The following is a 22,003-nucleotide window of genomic DNA, read 5'->3' on the forward strand; positions in this document are numbered from 1 at the left end:
AAGAGGATGGATAACAGTTTGATTGTGGTTCCAGCAGCAGGCTTTTGTCTGTATATGTAAACAAGTTGAGATCAATGTCCTGCAGCCTATTGATACATGAAAGCCAAGTTTAGCTGGTTAGGAGTCAGGGTTTGTATCTGTAGTCCTATGCATCTTCTTTGTCGTTCCTTCTTCCTCTTATTTCTGTGTTTCTCTGTTTACTTCTTGCAGACATGTTCCAGTACCTTCTATCCTTCTCCCAAGGACACCTGAGTTCTCTGCTGGAGGGAAGCTTCTCGTCTCTGTCACGCCATGCCCTGCCCCATGTAAATCAGCTCTTCTCCTCTCTCTCACTGTACCTCCGTGGAGCAAACGTCTCAGTGGAGGTCACAGTTCACCACTTTTTTAACAACATCTTCCCGCTTGTTTGTACGCGGCTTATCAATCCGGGCCTTGATGGCAGCATGACTGGCAGCGATATGAGCGACTGCCTCCGAATGATCAGACAAGATGTCAACCCTTTCGGCCCCCATCCATTCGTCATGGCCCAGGAGTTGGCTGGGGCATTGGGGGCTGGGCGTCAACTGGGTCTGGCCCTAGAAGAAGGACTGGAGGTCATGAATGCCACCGAACATGCCGACCTGAGCAAAGAGTGTGTAAAGAGCCTGGTGAAGATGGTGTACTGCTCCCACTGCAGAGGCCTGACATTGATCAAGCCCTGCTCGGGCTACTGTCTCAACGTGATGAGAGGTTGCCTGGCCAGCGCGGCAGAGCTGGATCAGCCATGGAGGAGGTATACCAGCTTGTTGGAGCAACTCACCCACGCCATGGCAGGGCATCACAGTCTGGAACTGGCTCTGCTGGGGGTCAGGGGGCATGTTCACGAGGCCTTGCTCTACGCACAGCTCCACGGTCCACTCATTACTGCCACGGTGAGTACGCTCTGGTAGAACATCAGTCAGAGGCTTTAATGGCACACACACACCAGCCTCCCAACTGTTTTGTTTAACGTCTTTGTTTTATACATATACCTTGGCGATGTTTTGTGTATTGATTGGAAAGCTTTTGCAGATTGCTTGTGGGTTATGAGGTATTTTTTTCCACCAGTGCAACAAAGAACCCTACACACTACATTAATGTTTGTGCAATGCTGAAACTATTCTGTGAAAAATAATGTTTATACAAAAAGAACTTCAGCTTCTTCCAGAACTTAAGAGCTGAGCTGAGGCTAAAGGAGGAATTTTCCAAAATGGCAAAGTGGCTTAAAATCACATTGTTGTTTAGGTTCTGACTGTAGGGCAATATTTTGATGGTGGATTCACTTGATATACTTACATGCTTCAATCCATATGTGGTTAATAGTTAATATTGTTCACAGTTTTATAAAACAACAGTCCGTACAAATGAATGCTGCAGTTTACATTGAAAGTTGTGCTTTTGTCTTTTCATCCTATTTTTATCTTCACAGCAAGCATTATGTTTATACTATAACAAGTTGGCACCTGATTAAATTTGCAGTTTAACACAGTTTGTTGGCTGTAGAGCTAAAGATGAAATCTCTATAATTGATTCCTTATCTTCTAATGTATGCCAGCATGCAGAGTATTGCACATGCCAGATGTGATGTGCGGTAGCTTTGTTTGCATGTCAGTCAATTTTTTAACCATAGCATACAACTGAATTTCCAGTCAAACATAGAACACTGTGTTCTTTATCTTCACATTTTGAACAATATTTAACTTTCCAAATAACAGAGTGAAAAGGTGGAGGCATGGACGTGGGTGTAACTGAATGTCACTGAGTCACACACCAAGGAGCAGAGGCTGATTAGCAAAGATTTATGTACATCATCAAGAGGGACATAACTCAAGTCTCTCAAGCATGGCAGGTTCCACTGCACCTCATTCTGTTCTAAACGTCAGGCATTGTTGACAGCTCTGTCTCTGTTTTATTAATGTATAAGAGCACTGGAAAATATGTTTGCCCCTGGGCACGAGTTGGACACAAAATGCCTGTAGGGTGCAGTTATTTCCTAATATCTTTAATGAGACCACACTGGACGTATTCCCACAACTGAACTTAAACTATAAGATGATGCATAGAGAGCGCCCGTTCAAGCTGTTAGTGAATTAAAGTTCGATTTCGCCATTGTGTTTGATGTATGGCAATGTACTTGCAGTATTCCTGACTGTTATTTTCACAGACAAGTGATTACAGTGGTCTGTCAGGACAGAAAAACTGTGCGAAGCAATTTTATTTAAAGGCCTAATTTATAATGAAGGTGTAGTACCTTACTCTAGAGGGGTCGCTATGTTTTCGCTCAAATAGTTCTGAGATACTGAAGCTACTTTCATTGTGCTAAAATTAATATATTTCATGTTTTAGTCGGGTTAGAATCTAAATAAATATGCATGTATGTATGTATAGATTTTTTTATGCAGAAATAAGAGTGCAAAATGTGGATGCACCATCAAGACAAAAGAGACTAAATGATCATGTCAAAACTAAGTTCCTAGGTAGCTATGAAGCCTATAATGCCAAAATCCCAGGTAATATTGTGTTGAATGTGGCTTGTGAACCCTGAGTCCTGACTTAGCATGTGATTAGCATGCAAACAATGATCTAACTAACTAAAGTTACTGTAGACAGTTTAACAGCAACAGTTATTTTTTGTCACGCATGGATTAATGCTCCCAGCAAGTCAGTTTTAATAGTGAACCAGAATGAACCGAATTTAATGTTTTTCGGAAAAATATTCGACTTCGACCGCAATCCTGGTGGAAAATGGTTGGCAGTAACATAAAAGGAAAGTAATTTGTAGTTAATGGACTTAAACATGTGAACCCACCGGAATGGTCTTTTAAGTTGTGGAGGAACATCACAGAGGAGGAATGATTTTACATTAGGCATTCACATTAAACTCACAAATGCAAATACTAGCCTACACACACACATAGATGGAGATGGTTGCCAGGATTAAAGCCCGACCTAATACAACTATGCAAAGAGGGACTTGTATTTTTGTGTGTGTGTCTGGGTGTGTGTGTGTGTGTCTGTATGTGTGTGTGCCTGCTTGGTATTCATGGGGTGGCAGGCAAGCCCAGAGCGGGGAGCCCAGCGTGGCGACAAGTGGGGACAAAATTGAAAGGGTTCCAGCTAGGCCATACAAAACAAGACCAAGCCAGCTTGAAAAAAGGTCCATAAGAAAAGGAGGTGGCCCCGAGTCAGACACTGGTGGCTCCTATTTTCTGTCTCTGATACGCTTGAAGCAAGCATTCACCCAGCCTAGAGTACAAATGTGAAGACCTAAAGATTATTCACTCACTTATGTAGACTGCAACACTGCTCTATTGGCGTGTATTACATAGAAGCCGTGGCCTTTTTAAAATCGCTGTGTTTTTATAAACCCACAGTGGCCTGTCAGGGAAAACTGTTAAGTCTCCAGTGCACAACTACTGGGCCCCTGGAGTGACCTTCCAACTCACATATCACTCCTTCTAGAACAACTACTACTATTTTAAACTATTTTTATTGTTGGAATATGCAAGTACAGTAAAAAAAATCATGGTTAACTTACTGTTGATTTTGTATAATATGCTATATGTGAAGTCTAGCACAGAGCAGTAAGTCTGTTTTGCCCAGTCAGAGTATTATATGAAGTTGTTATTAAAGGAATTATTGTGACTATGTGGTTTTACACTGGGATGTTATCCCAAACCATTTTGTGGTCGCTCTCTCTCTCTCACTTAGCAAAGCTCCAGACTACACAGAGTCTCCACTATATGTTGCTATACGTCATTGGGTAGGACCTAGGTCACAACACATATACTGTACGAACACACACCGCATGCAGGTATCAAGTTTTTAGTCCTGTAAGGGACCTAGGGTAGGTACTGTTTTGACACACACTGAGATGGAGCGTGAGCATGGCTCAAAAGGGAAGTGGTTATGGATATTGAGGGGGGAGCCTGGTACTGGATTATGTTGAGTAGACAGAATTAGGAGAAAACTGGAAAATACCCAGTAAAAGTGGCTACTCTTATTGGACCCCAGTGCAAATGGTAGCTCCAATGTTTAGTGAGGTTTTCTCACTGTGAATACTGCTGTGTTGAATTCATCTTTAAACTTTCTCCCTGCAGAATCAGCTGTGCTGGAAAAGCCAGAGACTCCTATTGACATGGTCATAAAAATAATATGGCACATTTAACCTGCGGGGAAACATTATATCTTCGGCGGATCGATCTTAATAAACAGACTCCTTCACTCCCTCACACCCTTATTCAGTGACTTGCTGAACTCTTTATAGTCTCCTTGTAAGAAAAATAGTAACAGTGGCACAGATTAGAGCAGGTCTACCTTATCCGCTTGTAGGTTTTACCCCACCTTCTCATTACAGTCTTATGGAGGAATGATAATAGCAGCCTGGGCCTTTAGATAATGGAAACAAGGGCCAGTGGGATGATTGGAAGGTTTCCATTCACCATGGCGGCACATCAATAGCTTAAACTGCAAGCACTTTTACTCTAGACCGAAGTGAACGCGAGAAAATCATTGGTGTGAAAATAAACTTTGTTATGATTCATACTCTCACTGTAGGATCGGGAAAAGTAATGACGTGTACCCTTATATTACATTATACTTGTTTATGTAGATTAAAACAGAAGAGTAACTAAATGTGAAGGTTAAAAAAATGGAATTAAGTATTATAGTATCTCTATTAGATGCTTGGCTGCATCATGTGATTGCTGATTGATAAGTTTGTGGCATAAGGTAAAAGTAGATTGGTTATTCAGGTCTCGTATATTTACTTGGAGATCTCCCCATTGACTGACTTTGCAGAACGTTTTAAGTCAATACCTTTTTGTCATTTCTGGTGACTAAAAACTACAAAGTCAGCATGTCTCAGAGTCTATACAGGACTGCAGATTTGAACCTTATCCAACCACGCTCACCTAATTTGGCCATCTAAGACTACAGTATGAGGAAGAACGTCAGCGGAAACCATTTTGGCAATAGGTACTTTACAGTAACAATACTGGCCAAATTGTGTAAATAAAGGAGGACCCCCCCCCCTCCTACCTTAATTGCGTCACACACTTTTCTATCACCCCTTGTGTCTAATATTTCAGACTATTAGCAGAAGGGTTGTTGTTGCAAAATGCACCCATGGCCAATCCATACGCTTACCCCATCTTTCTGAGTTGTGTGTGCCTTTGGCACTGTGTCCAACCCTCAAGCTGCCTCACTGACTTACTCAGCAGTCCATTAGCTAATGATAGTTGGTGCAGCCTGTTTCTCTTTAGTCAACCTCACACATTTTTCCCGCTCTCGTCTTCCCTCCTCTGGTCTGTGATATGACGATAATATGCAGCACTGCTCGACACCACAAGAAAAAAAAAATCCCACTCTTCTCCTCTCTTTTGCTGTAGCAGTGAGAAATAGCCATATAATTAATTGCTGCACCATTAAAATTGGATCTGAACGCAAAGTACGTGTTGTTAGTGTATTATTTATTCTCTGTGATCCACAGCCTTGGTTGTTAGAATCATATAATTTAAGAAATCATATAATTTTGCAGATATGTAGTTGATGAAATGTTCAAAGAGAGATGTGGGCTCTCTCTGGATGGGGAGATCTGTTGCTCACATAGACTGTTTTACACAGCAGAGGAAATAATGAGTGAGAGAGAGAGAGAAAGGATGAAAGAGAATGAGGGTTGACAGGTGGGCAAATATGGTAAAGTCGTTGTTTATGAGACTATTAAATGACACAACAAAGCAAGAATCTTTAGGGCTTCACAGCCACAGTGCTCCAATCAAAGTGTTGACGTGGCTAATAAACTTGAACAGTGACAGAGCGAAATGCAGTGAGTTATATGTAGCCTGTTCATTAGCTTGCCGATTATAGGACTTAGATGACTTTTTGGTTTCGTAAACACAATTCTTATAGCAAGCATTCCTGATGTGCCTGGTCGCAGAGTAGACCTGCTGAGGTCTAGCATGATATTATCTTGCAGCAGCTGCTGTGAAGTTGCCACATGTCAACTGCATCTGTGTTATGATTTTAGTGGTAACTGCTGGTTCACTGGAAGGTTTCAAATGAACACATGGACTTTAAAGGTTTCTATTCACCAGCTTATTTTTCTTTTCTTGTACCTGTATATTCCACCATATCACACACACAGACTAGATGAACTCACTTCAACTTTCCTCCTTTTTTTCCTCTCTAAATATAACACTGCTAAAATCTGCTGAGATGTAAATCGTATCAATTTATGTAGATGGACAAAATGTTGTCAACAAACTCCACAGTGACACCCCATCATTGCAAGAAAAAAAACAAGAGCCTCTCATTTTTAGATCATCTGTGAGTGATTTAATCAGGGTAAACAAGCCTCAGTGTGGAGCAAAGAACTCGGCGTGCTCTTTACTGATTGGAATCTGAAGGACTTTTTGCTGTGATATACGAGCGACTGCATCTCTCTTTAATTAGCACTGACATCACTGGGATAAGAGAGAAGAAGGTGGGAGGGGAGAAAAAAACTGATTGACGGAGAAAGATGAAGACAAAAGTGATTTCGAAAGAATGAAGTGGGGCCTGAAACGATGGCAATGAAGAAGCTGGAGATGTTGGAGTCAAAAGGATGAAGTATGGGGAGAGGTTGTAAATCCTGAATGAATTATGATTGGATTTTTGGTTAAAGCTACAACACATTATCATATCGTATGTCGCGTATAGATGGATCCAAGCTGATGATGCTTTCTTTTTTTAGTAGTACAGTTTATGACAGAGGTTTCTGTCTTTGAAGCAGATTTTCTTTAGGCTTTGTCTATTTTGATCGAACAAACGAGCTGAAGTGTTAATCCACTCATGTAGATCAATGAAGGATGCCATTGGTGCAGTTTGATACATATTTATAAGTCGACAGGCTCACAATCTCACTTTCAGTGTTTGGAAATTTGTTGTTTTTAACCTGTCACACTTGAATTTACACACAATGAATTTATGTAAAGTTAAAGAACAATTCTGACTATTTCTGTCTACTTCGCTGTATTAGGTAGTTTGTCCTTTAGCAGGATTTATCACAGTTTTCATATTTGAACCAGCAAACATATCATCTTGAGACAGGTTTACCTCGTGCAGCGGCTGGATTCTGGTGGGGTTTGTGAGTTCACATCTACAAGCATGTGTTTCCTGCTGCACCGTGGCTGGTGCAGGCTTACCACCATCCAGATTGGAGGTACTGGCAGCTGTGGATGTGTGTTTTACGTGTGGCCACGTCTATGGTGATTGTAGAGAAGAATACTGCTTGGGAGTGGAGCTGGAGTCTGTGGTGGAGGTGACAGAGAGGAGGATACTGAGGAAGCTCCTCAGTATTCGTAACAACACGTCTCACCCCCTGCACGACACACTGCTGTCCTACAGGAGCACATTCAGCGGAGTGAGACTGAGACTACCGAGGAGCAGCACAGAACGCCACAGGAGGTCCTTCCTGCCAGTGGCCATCAGACTGTATAACTCCTCCCCTTTCTGTAGGGAGAAGCACTAGATAATCATGTCAGGCATCACTGTCATTCCCTCCACTTGTCTATATTTATGTTTACTTAGCACCTTACATCTCCATATTTGTATCCATGTATCATATATTGTGCTCATACTGCGTACTGTACTCTTATTTTGGATTATAGTGACACTTATACTCTTATACTCTGTACTTAACTGCATTTAATGTAACTTGATACCTCTGGCACAAGAATTTCCTTCGGGATTAATAAAGTTTTATCTTATCTTATCTTTAGAGTTTGTATCTTCATCAGCTGCTTGGTTGTGTTCGTGGATACTCGGCAATTTGTTGTTTAATCTTACTACACCATCTAACAGGTGGTTCACCCAATCTTGAAAGCACCTGCCTTTCCAAACGGAACCCTCTCATTGCAGGTAATTATTGAGTTTTTTCCCGCTCCACCCAAAACATTTATCTCACTATTCATCCCATTGATTAAAGATTAACACAATACTCTCCTGGCTGATGGCATACAAGGCCAAAATGGTCTGATTATACTCAACACCTTAAAGTCTACATCTGTCTCTGGTGTGTGGTTAAGCAAGAAAGACAGCCTGTTGAGGGAAGAGAGAGACTTTCTTATTCCCCTAACCCACCCAGATTTTCCCAGATGGTCCAGGGTTTGGACTGGCAGCTGTCCAGTAACAGGCCTGCTTCCTTAACCTCAAGGCCTCCACCACAACACTGCTGGTTCTACAAAGCAAAGACAAAAAATATTAATGTGGGTGGACTCTTTGATGTTTATCTGCTATTTTTGGTATGTGATTCCAAACTCATAACAACTGTCGATCCTCACCATATAGTTTTTTGTTGTGTTCAGACATACCCCTTATGCTCCTGGTTGATTTCCCTCTATTTTGGTGAAGAAATGGAAACAGTTCTTCGGTGGGTTTCCCCTTTCTGTTTTCATATGTTTTGCAATTAGGGATGGAAATTGTTATTTGTTCAAACACAATTATCCTGCTACTCAACATTAAAAATTCCAGTCATTTGAAGTAAATTTGTTGCCTTGGGATTTTATGGAGAAAAATATAAAACAACTACGTTGCCAAAGTAACGGCTGAATGGAGAGCCCACCAGTATTTTAGAGGGAGGCCTGCTGCATTCTCAGTGCCAGTAATTGACTGCTGTCTGTATTTTTCTTCGTCTTTATTTCTCCTTTAACCACAATGAAGAAAATACCAAATAAATCTTTCCAGCCTAGCCGTTAGTTGGGTAACTCTCAGTGAAACATTATGTATATATATGTATGATAAATATATCAGTATTCCTATTGTACGTGAGCTTGCAGGAATGGGTAGTTAATTTAATTGTGAGAAGAAGGTTGTGTTTAAGTTTTGAGATGACAGTGTTGACACATGAGCATTCACTCACTCGTTCGGGATATAATTAGAAAGAGGCTTATCATAATGAATCAATTGCACATGCACTCCACATGCATGTGTGTACTCTACTGGGTGATGGTGTATCCACAGCATCTGTCATTTCAGCATTTTCCATTTGTTGTCATTGCAAGCAACTGTGCAATGCATAATGGTTGCATTGACTGCTCTTCATTTGCTTCATGCATTTTATGTAAGTCAGGTGCATCCGAAACCAAAATGTTGGTGAAAAGCCTTTAAAATGTCATTCAGTTGAATTTTATTTATATAGTGCATGTGAAAGATGCAACAGTGGCAAGGAAAAACTCCCTTTTAAGAGGAAGAAACCTTGAGTGGGACCTGGCTCATAAGGGAGAACCTTCCAGCTGACAGTTAACCGAGTAGAGGAGGAGAAGAAGCCGTAGACAGGACAGAGAGGATGAAGGAGAGAGGGAGAGAGGAACAAACTGTTGCTGGTTTAAATGAAGAAAGATTAAGCAGCTCCCTGGTTTTCAGAAACACATTTCTGTTTCATAATACAAGAGAAAGTTGTACAAGCTGAAATCCAAAAGACTGTAAAAGCTTGGCCTTGGAAGGCTGTGAAGTCAACTGTCTTCCCCTCTGGGACGCTGATTTTGCTGAAGTCTTCAAAGGGATGCGGCACACAACCCTTTGACTGACGACACAGTCAGATGAGCCAGAAAATGTTTCCGTCTTGTGACATGCCAGTCAAGCGTCCAGTGGTAGGGATCATCCAATAGGGGCCCCTGTGGACACATATATGATACAGTGCAGTGAAACCTTAAGTGAACCCTGAGATAACTTTTAAACAGTACAACTAATGGGACACATCGTGCATTTTGTAGTTCTCTACGTTCTACTTCAATTTCCAAACTGTTCAGCCCAACAGTTTTGATAAATGAATACAGTCCCTAAGGCTTGGTTAAAAAGTTGATATTGTTTCAGCTATGGCCTGGAACTGTTAACAGAACACAGTCTTCAGTATGTGACTGTGACAGCCACACATATATATTGTGAATGTGATGTGAATGGTAAGACATTCTGGGTAAAAGTTGCATTTATGTTGTTTATTTTGGCATTAGTTTTGTTTCTAGAATTAAACAATAAAGCTTTTTCTGAGGACATTTAGCACAGCCTGAGCCTTCCTCTTCTCAGTGTGTTTGGGGTGAGAGGGGCTGAGAAAGTTCCCTTGGCTTTACTGGGTAATCCCTTGATAAATAAACTGGGAAGAAAGACCACCGCTGCTATCTGTAAGCCAATACTCCCCAAGAGGAGGGATGGCCCTGGGCTTGGGGCTGATTCTCTTGCTGTGCTCCTTTTTTTTACACTCGTACACACAGATACAAACATACACACACCTTTTGGAACAACAATCACACACCTTTTGCAGGGTGAAAACAACCTATTTATTTCTGTTGATGTGCAAAACTTCAAACTTGTAAAACACACAGTATGTATGTACTGTAGCTGTAAAAACACTGATCCGTCCTGCCTGGGGCTGTGGAAATCAAATTTCATTGGGTAGCTCAAATGCACATAGAATACATGCCTCGTATTTCCCCAAAGTCTTCCCACGTGGAGGACATGCATCCCATCAATGCGCCCCCCCTCCATCAGGCTCTGTCCTCAGGCAATCACATAAGGAATGCTCCACAAAATAGCTGAAATTGTGAAGGTATAACAAGGACAAACAGGTGCTCCCACACACATACACACTCAAAACCAAGTACCCACGCTGTGCCCGAATGGGATTTTCATTCTCACGCCATCATCAGGTCAGGAGATAATTGATTTATGGCCATGTTTTAGCCCATGTCGTTATTCAGCCTGTCATCTGATTGGCCCTCCGGATTATGTGGTCATAAGATCCATCCTATAAGAACATGTCTTTATTTCTCAAGAGGATCCTTAAGAGGACACAGTTTATTTTCTCTACAGTGACTTTGTGATCTGTTTACACTCTTGTATGTTTAATTAGGTATAAAAATTTGTTTTTATATTGTTTACTTTGGAGATGCAGGCTTTTCTCCGGTCTCTTCTTGCCCTTCAGAAGAACTGCTTTTTTGAAACTTTTCTTTTTTTTGGCTGTAAAAATAATGGGGAAATTCAAACAGAACTGTGAATGACCTCTGAATGTTCACATTTTACAAAGATGTTTACATTTTTGTCTCAGAGAATAGGAAAGTGTCACACAAGGGAAGGGGACAAATAGCACTTATATAAATAGCACGTATTTAAAACTTCGCAATGACAGGATTAGAGTCTGTTTTAATCCTCAGTTTATCACCACTGAGGAGAACTTATAACCTATCACTCCGACCTTTATGTTCTGAAGTTAAGTCACTGCCTGTGATCTTAAAAATTTACTGGGGAAGGGACACGACAATAATAATAATGTAACGATCAGCCAGCTTTGCATTATAGGAAATGTTAAACTATGTGAAAAGACATTCAACAAGAAAAAATACTATTGAGTATTTAGTAGCTTTTTCTGCTTTTAAGGTTTTTAAGGCCTTTTGTCAAGCCATTTTTTACTTACCAGGTTAAATAAATAAATAACCTCAAGTAATCAAAAGCCAGGATGAAACATAATGCCTAATAACCACAGATAAGGTCTTGGTTCTGCTCAGCCATTTGCACACATGCCTCTTGTGCAGCCTGCCAACTTCCACCACTTACAAACACACACACAGTGCTGTAGACCTCCCAAACACTACAGACTGGACATGATGTCATGGCACTTTATGTTGTATGAAGTATGTGTTATGAATCTTGAGTTATAGAGTCTTTTTTTTCTCCTCTAAATGAGGAAAAAGGATTCATCCTGCAGTTTTTAGTTTGTGTATGTTTAAAGCATGTTTACATGCTGAAATGAAACTCTTTTATATTAATAGCTTCCCTAAATCTTGCAATTGTAGTCATTATTTTGTTAATTACTTAACTGATCACTTAGCACTGGCAAGCTTACACTTAGTATTCTGCATCATGTTGTGTGGATGAGATAAAAATGATCCACAGAAGCACTGCAGCACATGTAAAAAGCATTTGGCTCAGTGTGTTGACAAAACAGTTGCTATGTTCTATCTTTTCTCACCATCACAATGTAATGTGTATGTGTGTGTGTGTGCGTGTGTAGTGTGTGTGTGTGTGCGTGTGTGTGTGTCCGTCCTCTTTGCATGTGCATGTGTGGCTGTGAGTCGCTCTACCACATGTGAGCATGTTTTATGGGTCCAGAGGGAGTTAAGGTTAATGCAGTAAAACAACCTTCCGCGTGCCTGACGTCTGCCTCAGGAGAGGATTTAAGACCAGACTGCGGTGAAGAAAAAGTTTAGAGGTTGTAGTGAGGAGTGAAGTGCAATGATGATGAAGATACATGTTCAGGTTAGTTACGGTGTTATATTTGATTCCTGACAGTGCCACTGCCTTTAGCTAGCTGTAAAAAAAAACTCCCATACATACTGCACAGAGATGACAGATCTGCCTCACCCTGGAGGGGAGGCGTATTTTTAGCAGGATAGTAGCAGGACACATTTTGTGACTGTTAACACATATTTCAGCTGTTTCCAGACTAATCCAAACTCTTCCCAGCATGTGGACACACCCCTTCAAGCAACAATTTAAACACACCTGCTAGCTTGTTCCATCCTAAATTTTATGTATTTGTTTGTGCATTTCACAGCCCATTATAAACAGTAGCATTACTGTGCCGCTATAAGGACTACTGTGCAGAGCAGAAATCTTAATTAACTAGTCATTGCTGATTCTTACTGTAAGGCTTCCATTTCTCAATTGGAAATGAATGCTAAACATTGCATAGACATGGGGGAGTCATCATCCCTCTAGGCGATTGTGTGTGCACTGATCACTTAGAGTTATACAGTCCAGCATGCTAGAGCCATTACAGTTTGTCTCTCTGGCTAATTGAGGACCACTTCATAACGCTGCCCAGAGGCTTTTAAGGCAATGAGATCTCATTGATTTTGCCTCATTGGTTCAAGGCACACGCCCCCTTTTTTTTCTCATGACCCCGCTGTCTCCTCCTCTCCGCTGCTGGCTTTAATAGCCCACTGGAGATACTTGCCAACGTCGCCAACTGTGCGCACGTACGTTCACCTTCATGAGGTAGTGGAATGTTCTACATTTACTGTCAGCTCTCTTGGCAATAACTCACTCATCGTGCCATTTTCTTTCATCACATCCCCCCCACTTCACGCCCACCGTTTTCCCATGTTGTCTGTTACTCTGAAGTTCCATAATTCTTTTCACCTCCCTTTACTCTGTAAGCATTCCAGTCATATGTAGGCATTCCCCATTTGAAACGGTGACACCATCAGTCTGAAAAAAAGGTGTCTACTTTCTCATAATTTATTTTGCGTATACATGCATGTCAGTTGGTGGTTTGGAAGCCACCCTGTAGTTCCACCCATGCTTTTATGTGATTTCACAGCTTAACAGGTGCGTGTTTGCTCTGTTCTTCCCACAGGTGGACAAGGTGTGTGGCCTGTCTACTGGGGAACCGGCAGGCATGCGGACTACGAGTCCAGAGGTCACAATCTCTACCATGACCTCATCTTCTCCTCTTCCATCTGCTGCTCCCTCCCAGCCTTTACCAGAGCAGTGGCTGGGCCGGTTAGGCCACTTAAGGAGGTAAGAAAAAGCTATTAACTGAAGATTCAGTCTTCAGCTGTCAGATGTTTACTACCGAATGTTGTACATTTTTTGCTTTTGCTGGCAGATATTCAGTTGCAGGGTTTGCTTTGCTTTGTTGTACTGCTATAAACACTGACCAGGTCTACAGTGTATGGCAAAGCCTTAAAGGCTTGGCTAGTGTCTATTCACAGCTGCCATCACGTCTCACTTTTCTTCATATAGTTAGTTGGACAGAGCACACACTGTAAATGTAGGGCCTGGCACTACAATCCATGCCCTCCACCTGGCCCCTGAGGCAGCCATCCCATGCCCACAGCAGCTGGTAGGAAAGGGGGGAGGGGAGGGAGTGTGGGTAAGATTAATCTTGACGGACCAACAATTTCCTGTTTACCCAGACAGCCATACCACCAACTCTGCACACCAGCCGGGCTCAGCTTAAATAGCAGCACACACAAAAAACGCACACAGACACACTCTTGCAGTGTGGCCTGTCTGACCTTGTCCCAAACCATGAATCACTGCGCTGATGCCAGCCTAGCTGACAGGTTTTGGCCTGGCACTGCCACCACCATTCATGGCAACACAATCCAGCTCCCTGCCTGCTGCCAGGCTGGACCAAAGCACATGTGAGCGCTGACCACTTCAGAGGCACTGCAGCGCCCGGCGCAGTAAACGGAGAACAGTGTACTGCTGAAAAATGTGAAACATGAGAGAGTACACCAACATTTAGGTTTTAATTTAATGGGAGAAAAAATGATGAAATTCAGCAAATGTTCTTAGGCATACCTGTGGATATTTAACTGTTTGCACATGTGCAGGTGTTTGCTTGTTTTTGTTTACTGACATATGCATTACATACCCGTTATAATTTTTGATGTGGTGTGGGAAAAAATATGATTATTGATTTATCTGTGGTGTGACCATTCTCTGCATGTGCATGATTAATCGCTCTCTTCCAGGGTCAATTTACTGTCTTTTCTCCCTCTTCCCAATGTGTCCTGTCATGTCATCTTTTTTTTTCCTTTTGTTTTCTTTCTCTCTACCCCCTTCACCTCCCTGCATCCTCCTTGCTTGCAACAATCTCCCCTGGACTTCAACTCCCATCATTCCCAGCTCATTCCCCCTGAAACCTTCCAAGAACAATAAACATAGTCTGAGAACGCTCTCTAGGTAAGCATGAACCCAAGGGACTTATGAGTCCTTACATCATTTATTTAGAATTCATGCAAGATTGTGACATTTACTTCCCCATGAAATCACATTCAATGTTTGAAGTGTTTTATAGAGATTATCTAGACTATATGTAACCTTAATGCAAACATTAGGCCCAACACTGAAAAAACTAATTTTTGTTGGTCTTCTTAATGGTGCTTTTCAAATGTCAATAACTCATCCTGCACTCAGAGTTGAGTGATTTTGCATTCAAACACAGCATCAATGCATTGGCTATAAGTGATGCTGTGTGGTGAGCGGTGCCTGCTCAGGCTCTCTGAGCTGACCAATCAGAAAAGCCTCCTCTTTTGCCTGTTTAAACAGCAAAAATATACATATGCAGAGATAATTAGCATTATGCAAGCTAGTTTCATGAGAACTTTAAACAGTATATTATCTCTTTTTTTTTACAGTTTTTAGTGATTTTATATTTTTATCTGCGGCTTTTGAACACTGACTGACTTGGCACATAAATTCTCTATCGTCTTCTCTCTGCCTCATGGGTGGTGACAATGTGTCATGCCATTGTATTCCACTCTAGATGACAAAGTCTGTATCGATAATATGTGTTTGCATCGAGCACTTTACCGCACAGCATAATTGGGAAAAATGTGCTGACAGTCAAGTGGTCACATTCAAAATTTTCTGCCACCCTCAATATCATCATATATATTCATCACATGCATGTTTTGTTGAACAGAGAATGCAGATACTTGTTTGTTGTTTTAATGTTTATTCTTTTAAAGTTTTGTGTTGAAAAGTGTATCTACCAGCCTACCAGACCTAAAATACGGCATCAATCGCACAGTGCGTTCATGTGTTATATGCTCTGTAACAGGGCCACTGACACACAAAAACATGTTTCATATTGTATATGTAAACCGCTCAGTGCTCTTCTTGTTTTTCTTTAGGGAGTTCTTGATGCACCTGCAGCGCTACAAGTCTTTCTTTGCAGCATTGCCGGAAATGCTGTGTGAAGGGGAGAATGTAGTGGAAGATTCCACTTGCTGGAGTGGAGATGGAGTAGTGGAAAGGTAAGAAACAAATGTGCTAAGGAAAGCTACACTAAAAAGTGTTTCAATAACGTCCGCTTATTGACATCTATCCGATTGATGTCTTAAACTGTGTGGCTGTACATAGCTTCGACTTTCAAACATGTGATTCCACCTTTGATTCCATACCTTCAATGGTGGCTCATAACATGAGGTATGAACACATTTGAGCTTTTGTTTGTGTGCTTGTGTAAGGTAATATCAGGCTGTGAGTCAGTGTGGCTGGCTGTTGTTAATCACTGTGGAAATGAGGAAGTCATTAAATCCATTTTAACACTGTGAGTGAGTGCAGGCAGAACAAATAGTTGTGAGGCTCTCCTCTTCTTAGAATCAGATTCAGTAAGTGAATTGTTATTGGTGCTTTTCTCTCTCTATTCTGTCTCCTTCCTGTATTTATGAGGTTTTTATTTTGTGCTGATCTATAGGTGTGGCCTTGGAACCCTTTCCTGCTTATGGTTTTGGGCACATCACTAAGAGACTGAAGCACTTACTCTGTGTGTGTGTGTGTGTGTGTGTGTGTGTGTGTGCACACTCAGTCAGCATGACAAGAATAGAGAAATGATGCCGATTACTGAGCCAGTGTGAGTCTGTAAATGATTCCCCCTGCTGGATCTGTGTCTTTCATGCACTAGAAACTTGGTCCACAGTTATGACAAGGTTACGCTTTCCCTCTTCTGTGGTGGCCTTCAACTGGCTCCTCTTATTATGGCAACCTCAGCTTTTGGCACAGCTAGCCAAAGTTCTGACAGAGAAAAACAGAGGTCAGTGGGATGCCTTTTTTTCCCCGATGAGTGTCTGTCAGATCATTTTGCTGTTGTTCGTTTTGCTGGATTGTGGCATGCATTATGCATTACATGAGTACATGGGAAGATGTTCTGCGCAGGGACAGATGGCTCAGATTCTAAAGATATTTTTTATTATACCCAATGGTTGGCTAAGACATTATGTTAGAGATATTCATGAAGAAGTTAGACATCTTTCCAAAAATTATGTATTTTAATTTGGTCTCTTCTCTTCTCTTCTCTTCTCTTCTCTTCTCTTCTCTTCTCTTCTCTTCTCTTCTCTTCTCTTCTCTTCTCTTCTCTTCTCTTCTCTTCTCTTCTCTTCTCTTCTCTTCTCTTCTCTTCTCTTCTCTTCTCTTCTCTTGACTGAGACTGAGACATATTAGGCAGACCACCCATCTATCAGAGCCTGTGACAGTGTGTCAGCACACAAGCACGAGGCAGCCAATGTGTTTGCTCTTGGTTCATGATCATGGACATATGAAAGAGCAAGCACAAGTGTGTGTGTGTGTGTCATTTTACTACCAAGGGTACTGGTTTTTCAACAACAGTGCTAATAGGTTGTAACGGTGTGTTATCACACACTCTCTGGTGAGTGCCAGGTCTTTGCTTGTGGTGTCAAGTGTTCTTGTTTTGAATAAGAAAACAGTACGCTATTGAGACATTTGGCACCACCGATAAACTGTTCAGACTGGCCCATAGCTATCTAGCCTAACCTCTTTTACTCTATCTGACTCTGTTGGCATGTATGACAGAGAAAGAAGAGGGCAATAAAAAGGGTTGGTGTGTTGGTGCTGCGGTGCCCCCGTGCCTCTGTGTGCCCCCAATGAGGAAAGCACGGTGGAGTAATGGATGGGAGGGGGGGCCTTGGCAGCATAAAGACCCATTGTAGAGTCCGTGGAGTGGGGCACAGCCCTGCCGTGGGGACCCCCAAAGCCTGGAGGGGGAAACAAAGACCCTCCTATGAAGCTGCCTGGGAAAGACTCGGACATCACTGCCATTTCTACTGCCACTGCCCAGACCATGCCTGGGAAACCTACGCTAAAATGCCAACGGAGAGGACAGAAGGGGAGATGGATAGAAATAACTGTAAAAAAAAAAAAAAAGAAAAAAGGAAAAAAGGTGTACGATGAATAGTCCATGTCACATTCTTACTTCCTGTGTGGTTGGCACACACAAAACCTCTGAGGGATATGTCCTGCGTCTGGGTTTTCCCCACACGCAGGACAGGGACTCATAAAGGCACACACACTCGTGTATCAATCCACACGGGATCCATGTGCTAGTCAACAGCTGGAGGGTTATTCATTCAGACACAATCATAATACGCTCAGGCGTGGACACACACGTCCACATGTGAACACACACACACACACACACACACACACATAGGCACACTTGTATGTTATAACACTTCAAAGCACATCAAAGGCATCGGGGATTGAAATTCCCTTCCTCTCTTTATTCAGCATCTGACGACAGAGTGGCAAGCGGGGGGCAAGCAGTTGTACTTACAACTAAAAGTGCGTGTTGGCATGTGTTCAGACATCTCCGAACATTTTACACCATCACATGTGTGAATACTTTGCACCATCTTTTCCGGAAAGATAAGATGAAGCAATATTGACCATATTATTTATTTAGATTTAGACTGCAGATCTGTTATACTGTTACCATACACTCAAATACATGCTGTACATGGTTTTTTAAGGCACTTATAAATAGAGATAGTGTGTGTATGTTTAGATATTACATAACAGTGCAACGACTCTGTTGAATGAAGGAGGTAATCTTAAAGAAAAGTGGATAAATGTTGAAAGCAGAGCCCTAATGTGATTGAAATGGTTTGCAGTGATTGCTAGGGTGAGTACAAAAAGGGTAATGTTGTGTGGTAGAACAGCATTTGGGCCTGCTGAGCTTAATTGTTGTGAACCAGGAAGAAGTTGTCATTTAGTTTCTAACATGGTGCCACAATGAGGTCATCCTGTTTGAATTCATCCCGACTCAGTGTATAGTGTGTTAACAGATGATTTAAATGGACTCTTGGCACTTCATCAGCATTTCCTGACTTCCAAACTCTTCAGGGATTCACTCGAATTGAGCAGATTTACGCGCTGTATACAGACGGAGTGTAAATTCTGCAGGGAGGAAAAGAAGCAATCTCCTTCTAGCCAACTGCATCAGCAGCCAGAGATCATACTGCTTGTTGCGCAGTGCACATCCATTCTTCTCCATATTGACCCACATGAGAAGAAACATTTATTTCAATGCAGAGATCAAACTCTCAAAAGACAAATATTGACTTTAATTTTTCTTTTAGTGTATTTTAACCCCTGTGGTGCAAGAGTGTGTCAAATTGCGGTCAGATCGCTGTGGATGAAAATATGTGGGTGTGTGCACATGTTACTGTGTGTGTGTGTGTCTTTCAATAAGAATTGAGGACTAATAACTCATCACCATACTTTGGGGATGATTCTAAAGTTTTGGGATTTGCTCAAGAGATTGTCCGCAGACAATACAGCAGTGTGAGTGCTTCTGAATTCCATGCATTTTTATAAGGTTATGACAATCCGTTTGTTTATCATTTTGACATCTGGAATCCATTGTGTTATTGCAGGGAGAAACAGGGAACACTGGGCAAAGCCTTCACCCCTTCATACTAGCTTTCTCTTCCTCCTTCTAGGCCCATTGAGTTCAGTTTTTTTGTTTCCTATACTGCCTTCTCTGTGTCAGTCTCTTGGGTCAGAGGAGCTCAGTTTGAGAAATACAAGTGAATTGGATAATGAATCTCTAGCAGAGGAGGACAATAAATTAATTACTATATGCAGAGGAAAACACTCCCTCCTCTGAGCATGCCTGTGCTCTGTATATGCAGCTAAAGGCTTTTGAGTCTGATGAGTCAGTTAGGTATGTGAATTAAAAAACATTTGACACAGAACAGACACAATGTGATTGTGAGTGTGAGAACAGTTGACATCAGAGTAATACTGACCTCATGTTTGCACATTTCACCTCCTGCATTTTATGTGTGACTAACATCTTATAGCTCCTCTGTTTTACTCTTCCACTTCCACTTTATTCAGTGGTCCATTCCTTTCCCATAACCCTGGGTTGCTGCTGCCCAGGACCTCAGTATGACCCACTCTTCACTGCTTTGACTCTTCCCTCTTTGGGGTTGCGTCTCTGTGGTGTGTGTGTGTGTGTGTGTGTGCAAGCAAGAGAAAGAGAAAACAACAGCGCTCATATTTCAGTATCTGTGAGTTATTTATTCTCTCTACAGAAATGCTTGGATTGTGAGTTTAGATTTATGGAGTTTCTAAACAGGGGGAAAAGTGTTAGAAGATGCTTTGTGTAGATGGTGTGTAAGCAAATGCAATTTTGTTGGCCTCAAAGTACAATTATTTGCCAATGTGGGCCTGAGTGAAGAGTGTTTATGTGTTTCAACCTCTTCAGCTTCTCAAGCTTTGGTTTTATGGCGCGCCTTGTGCACATTGTATTGTCTGTGAAGTTTCCTTCCAACTCCTCTCAGTCTTATTATCATCACTTTTATGGCAAGGACGCAGTTTTACAGCTTCTCCCTTATGTTGTGTGTCCAGCCTGTGCAGTGGCTTGGGCTAATATAATTAAAATGCCACAATAGATTGGCATGTTTTACTGGAGCAGTTCCTACTGGGCGAGGTAGACACACAGTGTACTCCCTAACCTCTGTGCTTGCCCATTGGCAAGGCATCAAACTCATAGCAGGAGCGGAGGATGAGAAGTAGAGGGATGGATGTGGTGGGGAGGGAGAGGAAAGGAAAGGAAGTGGGAATAAGAAAACAATGGATAGAAGGAGAGATGAACTCATGGATACAAGAAATAGAAAAAAATGAGGGATATAGGTCACTGGCAGCAGGAAGCAGTGGCTTTAGGAGAGCCCTCTGTCTTTGTGGCTTAATTGCCTCTATGAGCTTGTTTGAAGTCCTCACTGCTAGCATGTCTGGGTGCCGGCCAGTAGAGTTCTGTATATCATTGTCCTCTGTGTGCGTTTGAAAGGCGTTGTGTGAAGCATTTTTTGTTCACTTTGACGCACATTCTGATGTACCACTCTAGTCAGTGAACAAAGGACAAAACCTACAAGTGCACTCTACGTAATGCCAATAGCTAGTTGACGACACCCTATCCACAATATTATGTGAAAAGCAAAACTGGTCTTCCTTAATGATCCTTGTAATTTAGAGGCAGTTATATAAAATGGCCACAGTTATGTAGTGAGGTGCTTGTTGGTATTCAGAGTGCACACGATGATGCTTATCATCTGCCTCAGTATTGGAGCTGTCTGCATGTCTGACTGTTAATGGATTTTGAATAGGATTCAGTTTACTTTTTTAATCTCTCGCACACAATGAAAGGTTTACAATATGCTTCCTGTTTACACTGGTGGCCTCTTAATGATTTGAATGTGAATAGTGCTTAGTAGTGTTAAAAATGTGTAGTACCTGTTCTTTAAAGGAGGTTGTTGGTGTTTCTGTCCTGGAATTGTAGGCTGTACTTCTTCACCTCATCTCCTAGTCTGACTGGACATTATACTGGCTCATAACAACTAATATCCTGCTTGTGGTACCAAGTGGTATTACACAGTGGTGCAGTCCAGCACACGTACATATCTTTGATATAACTTTAGAGCTTTTATAATTCAGTTTATTCTTGATTTTTTTTTAACGTTTTTATTCAACAGTTTACATTCAATAACACAAAAAGTTAGGAAGAACAGGGATGACCATACCCCTTCTACATGAATGGTGACTGTCATACACTTGGGTGTCTTGGCACCCTGATCTTAGTGGACCTCTCCTGGTCTGCAAACACCTCAGCAGTCTTTAAGAAGGCCTGGTGGCAACTACATTTCCTCAGGGTGCTTAGGAACCACAACCTGGACAACAAGCTGCTGGAGACCTTCTACAGATCCTGCATCAGGAGCCTGCTAATGTAGGTCTCAGTGTGGTGTGGAAGCTGCACAGAAGCAGACAGGAAGAGGCTGCAGAGATTGGTGAAGACAGTGCAGATGTTGGCCACCTTCTCCCCACCTTGTTTAATATCTACAACTCTTGCTGCCTCACTAGACTGAGAAACATTGTCATGGACAGCTCACACCTGAGCCGCCATCTGTTTGAACTGCTGCCCTCTGAGAAGTGCTACAGATGCTTCAAGTCCAGGACTAACAGACTCTGTCTAATCCCTAAAACCATAACCTTCTAATTCAGTTGTTCCCTTAAGGCAGGTAGTACACAGAGTAAAGAAACAATATTACTCAAATAAAAGATTAGTTTAGGAACTAAAAGCGTTTGTACCTTCAGCAATTTAGGGTTAATGTCTTGCCCAGGGACACATATTCACTTACCC

The 22,003-nt window shown here is 41.8% G+C and overlaps 1 protein-coding gene across 2 annotated transcripts in view; it reads left to right on the plus strand.

The window, feature by feature from the left end:
• The window catches only part of gpc5c (glypican 5c), an 83,117-nt gene that overhangs the window by 18,372 nt on the left and 42,742 nt on the right, over nucleotides 1–22,003 (plus strand). The window contains exons 3-6 of one of the 2 annotated variants that reach the window (XM_028428340.1): nucleotides 211–911; nucleotides 13,409–13,572; nucleotides 14,689–14,745; nucleotides 15,699–15,821. In XM_028428340.1, the coding sequence (XP_028284141.1) occupies nucleotides 211–911; nucleotides 13,409–13,572; nucleotides 14,689–14,745; nucleotides 15,699–15,821 (1,045 nt within the window). The remainder of the gene's footprint in view (nucleotides 1–210; nucleotides 912–13,408; nucleotides 13,573–14,688; nucleotides 14,746–15,698; nucleotides 15,822–22,003) is intronic. The other variant, XM_028428341.1, reaches the window with a different exon arrangement.

This window comes from Parambassis ranga, chromosome 17 (assembly GCF_900634625.1).
Source record: "Parambassis ranga chromosome 17, fParRan2.1, whole genome shotgun sequence".
NCBI lineage: Eukaryota > Metazoa > Chordata > Actinopteri > Ambassidae > Parambassis > Parambassis ranga.